Source organism: Morus notabilis, unplaced genomic scaffold (assembly GCF_000414095.1).
Source record: "Morus notabilis unplaced genomic scaffold, ASM41409v2 Scaffold275, whole genome shotgun sequence".
NCBI lineage: Eukaryota > Viridiplantae > Streptophyta > Magnoliopsida > Rosales > Moraceae > Morus > Morus notabilis.
This window is the reverse complement of record NW_010359601.1, coordinates 387,265-391,682: the sequence shown is the minus strand read 5'-3', so window position 1 is coordinate 391,682 and position 4,418 is coordinate 387,265. Positions and strand designations below refer to the sequence as shown.

The window sequence follows — 4,418 nt, the reverse complement described above, 5'->3', positions numbered from 1 at the left end:
GTGATGCTCCTTCATTCGCAAAAACGGCCGATGCAGTGTAGCATGAGCATTCAAATAGTTGAACATGAAAAGATATTGATCCTGAGGTATGTCCACCTCTCCAAGTAAATCAATGCATTTGTCCTGGGATGTCTCCTTCTCAACCGACTGAGGGGTGGCGGAACTTTTACCACGCTTTCGACCGTGGTCCTCAATAGATGATACAAGGCGATCCATTGCACGCTCCATGAAGTTTGGCACGCGTGTCTGACTGTTTCTTGCTGACCGTTTATTATTTGGCTGGGACTGTGACGCAACATGTGGGGTTCCGCCACCAGCGCTTACACCATGCCTCATTTCTGTATATGAAGTATCGCCCGTATCATTGTAGCGTTGGGACCCGCCATCAATGTCAATTGGGTTGCCTGGGATTGGCGTTGGCCGTACTCATTTACACCGGTTGCACGTGAATTCACAAATGCACAGAAATACAAATCATAATCCGGTAACGGCTTCCTTCTAGCCCGTTCGACCTCCGGATGGCTCTGCATATACAATAATAATGACAATGCAAACAATATGAAAAATCCCCTTTCCTCAATGACAAAGTAAGACAGCAAGATGTAAAACAATTAAAGAAAACAAATGATGAACTTACAGTGACAAATTGTTGCCAATATTGATCGGTGCACGTTGGTTGCTTCTCAATTGGATCCCAACCAAGGCCAATAGCAGTCTGAAGTAGGAACTCTGCTTCGAATGTTTTTTTCAACCTAGCAGTTTTTTGTTTAACTTTATCCCAACCAAGTGGGACGCTGAAATGGTGACTTAGCTCCGTTGCCCATTGCGTGAATTTCTCTCGGTTCGGAGTGGTACCGGCAGAGTTCAATAAATTGAACTCACCTAGACGTCTAAGCAGTTGCTCTTCAACTTATGGGCTCCAATTTACATCTCTATCTCTCCTTCTCGCAGCCATCTAAGTATTGACAATACCGATATGGCAGCAATACGTATGTACATAGCATACAAAATTCATTATAATCTATAGAGTATCTCAAAAGTTTTATGAAAATTTTTGTTATACACGATCCGCCTCTTCCCCGCACCACCGCGCTTCCGCAGCCGGATTCGATTCGTCAACCAACAGGTTTATGTTCAATTAATCTTAGTGGTAGGTTGGCAAAACACTTTAAACCCGAAGCAAACGAACATTATGCCATGAGGTTATTTATAAACCGGCAACCAATATGCTACCAAAGTATTAGCTAACGTCGGCAGAATGCTCAAGCAAGGCATTCAAAGTGAATTAAATGAACCATACCAACTAAGACTAATGGGATCAACCAGCAACCAAATATTAACCAACCATCGAATATTACTCGACATAATGAACTAGGCCATTAAATACAATTACATCATCATAGCCATGGTCAAATGCAATCTAGAAAGTGAAAAAACCAGAAACAGTTTCAGGTTTTTTCCAGAAACTGCACAACAAGGGATTCCAAATAGACACATGAGCAATATAAAAACACGGCAGGTATCAATGAGTTAATGCACAGCGATTGATAATCAATAATCATATCAATACAAAGTACAACCTACAACAGAACATGCCCAGAAATCGTTTGGAGTCTTTTTTGCTTTTCGTGGTTTTTCATTAAAGTTTGATTCTATTTGGATCATCAATGTTTTATGTTCATCAATGGTTTGTATAGCTAAACAATTATGCTAAGTAATGCTGGATTATTCATGAATAGAGACCAATGCCCCCTCTAATATATTGTGTGTGTGTATTGCGTTTATCCTTAAGATCCTCTAAACACAATAATGAAAAGCTATTCTCTGCCTTTTTTTTTTCTTGTCACTAAGTTATATAACTTTATTTTCCATTGATGATTGTAAAAACAAAGCAAAATGCACATGCGCTAGACACATGTGTAGCAAAGCCACGTTCAAAGACCACATGGCAAAAGTCTCACTTAAACAACTAAAGTAGAGGGTCTAAAGCTAATATGATTTGAACTCCCTAAATATTAATTCATCAATGTATGAGTTAGGTCCTTTCTATTCTACTTATGTTCTTAATAGATCCTAAATGGCCGTTAGGCTAGGAACGTGAAGACATGATTGATATCTTTAAAAGTTTAATTATTTATTTATGATATAAAAATTATGCTAGAGTTTTTCACGAGAATGTTACGTTGGAAATTCAACTCTTTAAAATTGTTATTCCTCTCGTTCATTTGATTTATGGCGTAACACAGGCCTTACACCTAAAATTAAGCTTAAAATTTTCCACAAGATTAGTTTGGTTCATCCATGTTTGGTACAAACTCATACGACCATGCAAATGGGGGCAGGAGTCACCTGAAACAGTGTCTGGTTTTTTTCCAGAAATTGATCAAAAAATGGTTCCCAAATACTAGTGAGCCGAGTGTCTACAGGCTGAAATCACCAAAAAATCACCAGAAACCATATACATTGTTTCCCGACAAACTACCAATAACTTTTACCCAAATACTAGTTCTAAGAATGCAATTATAGAAACTGTTTCTATACTAGTGAGCCGATGAAGTCTGCTTATAGACCTATAGTTATGTTATTTTTTTCACAAACTGAAAAAATGGGGTTCCAAAATCTAATGAGCCGAGTGTCTAGAGGCTGAGAAAGCACCAGAAAAATCACCAGAAACCATGTGAATTCACCAAAATACTAGTTCTACGAATGCAGAAAAACTGAAAAACCAGATACAGTTTCTGTTTTTTTTTGTTTTCTAGAAACTGAACAAACAGGGGTAAATATTAGTGCTCCGATGAAGTATAGAGATCGAAATCACCAAAAAAAATTCAGAAATGGCAATGTTTGTTTTCAGAGAACATAATGAATTCACCAAAAGGGTTTGCTCGGAATGCAAACTAGAGACTAAAGAAATCATCTAAAACTGAAATGAGTTTTTCCCACAAACTGAACAAGTAGTTGAAATACTTACCGAATTGGAGCCTATGGAGGAGGAGATTGGATTCCCTTCGAGATTCCCCAAACACGAGGAAGGGTTAACAAGTCTGAGGTACCGGCGACGACAGAGGTAGGGGAAGTAGGTTTGACGTCTCGGCTGGAGAGATCGACGGCGCACACTGTTGCCTCTACATCGAAGTACGATGTTCACCCACCGAGGTTGCCGAACCAACGGAGTCCCCACAAATTTCCCCGTTTTGAAGGGGAAACAAGAACGATGATAATGGTGGGGGAAGGGGGACACAAAAGATGCAGATGGGAACCAAAATGGTGGGCTAGGGTTGAAATATGAGATTGGGGGAAAAGTGATTCAACAACGCACAGCTCTCAGAAATCGATGGAATAACGTTGAAGGAGCAGATCGTGGCTGTTGGTCGAACGATAAGCGAGAAGAATTTCGGAGAATATCGATTACAAGAGAACCACGAGAAACGGTAAGCAGATCTCAGAATCTGCACTGTATAAGTGCAGAGAAATAACTCGAATCGCAAGGGAGAGTACAACTCAGAAATGGGTTGTAACTCGAATTCATTTCTGAGTTCGAATTCAAGTTCTCAAACACCGAACGTGAACTTGGGCCAGTTTCCTTACTCAAGTGGACATTTCTTGAGTAAATTAGGGCAAACGAACAGGCCATAGTGATTGTTTCCATTTTTTTTCCTGTTCTAGTACTGTATTCTGTAGGTACGTACTTATGATCTACATACGTGATATATATATATATATATATATATGTATATATATTGCCTTTTTCCTGAGATATCCTATATAGGTCTCTTTGGTTACACAAGATGCTGCTTGTTTGCAGGATATTGCCTTTTTCCTGAGATATCCTATAATGAAGGCATGAGTGATTTTCAATAGTTACTACAAATATAGGTCTCTTTTACTATTGAAAATCACTCATGCCTTTTAATATTGCCTTTTTCAATAGTTTTTATGGACTGTTCATTGACGTGTTAATTTGTACATGTCAGCGTGACTCTGTAATGCATACATGTTATCTTGTCATTCAGCCATAGAAAATCTTGAATTTTTGGTGATGTTTAAATTGCTTTTCTACCCATAAAATTTCGTCTTCAACATTGATATACCTCTTTAATTACATAATTGTCACCTAGACAGCCACCACCGGTCGGCGGTAGTAGTTGGTTCTGCTTGGCTGGAGGTTAGCTGCGTTCCAAGTTATATAGGCGCTTTTTGGGGTGTTCTGCAGCCCCCACTTCCTTATTCCCCAATTTAAATATTGTGCATACAAAACGATGACATTGGCAAATTATAGTAGGAAAAAACAAATCCAACGGTATTAGCCAAAAAGGAAAAGAGGCAAAGGGCCGGCTTTTTTTTGAAAAAAAAAAAAAAAAAAAAAAAAAAAAAAAAAAAAAAAAAAAAACCTCCCTAAACCGAGGTGGGCCCCCCGG

At 38.9% G+C, this 4,418-nt stretch overlaps 1 protein-coding gene across 1 annotated transcript in view; it reads right to left on the bottom strand.

The window, feature by feature from the left end:
* The window catches only part of LOC112090957, a 2,295-nt gene extending 1,959 nt beyond the window's left edge, over positions 1–336 (bottom strand). Inside the window, exon 1 of the mRNA XM_024163475.1 lies at positions 171–336. Coding sequence (XP_024019243.1) covers positions 171–336 — 166 coding nt within the window. The remainder of the gene's footprint in view (positions 1–170) is intronic.
* Between the last annotated feature and the right edge of the window lie 4,082 nt (positions 337–4,418).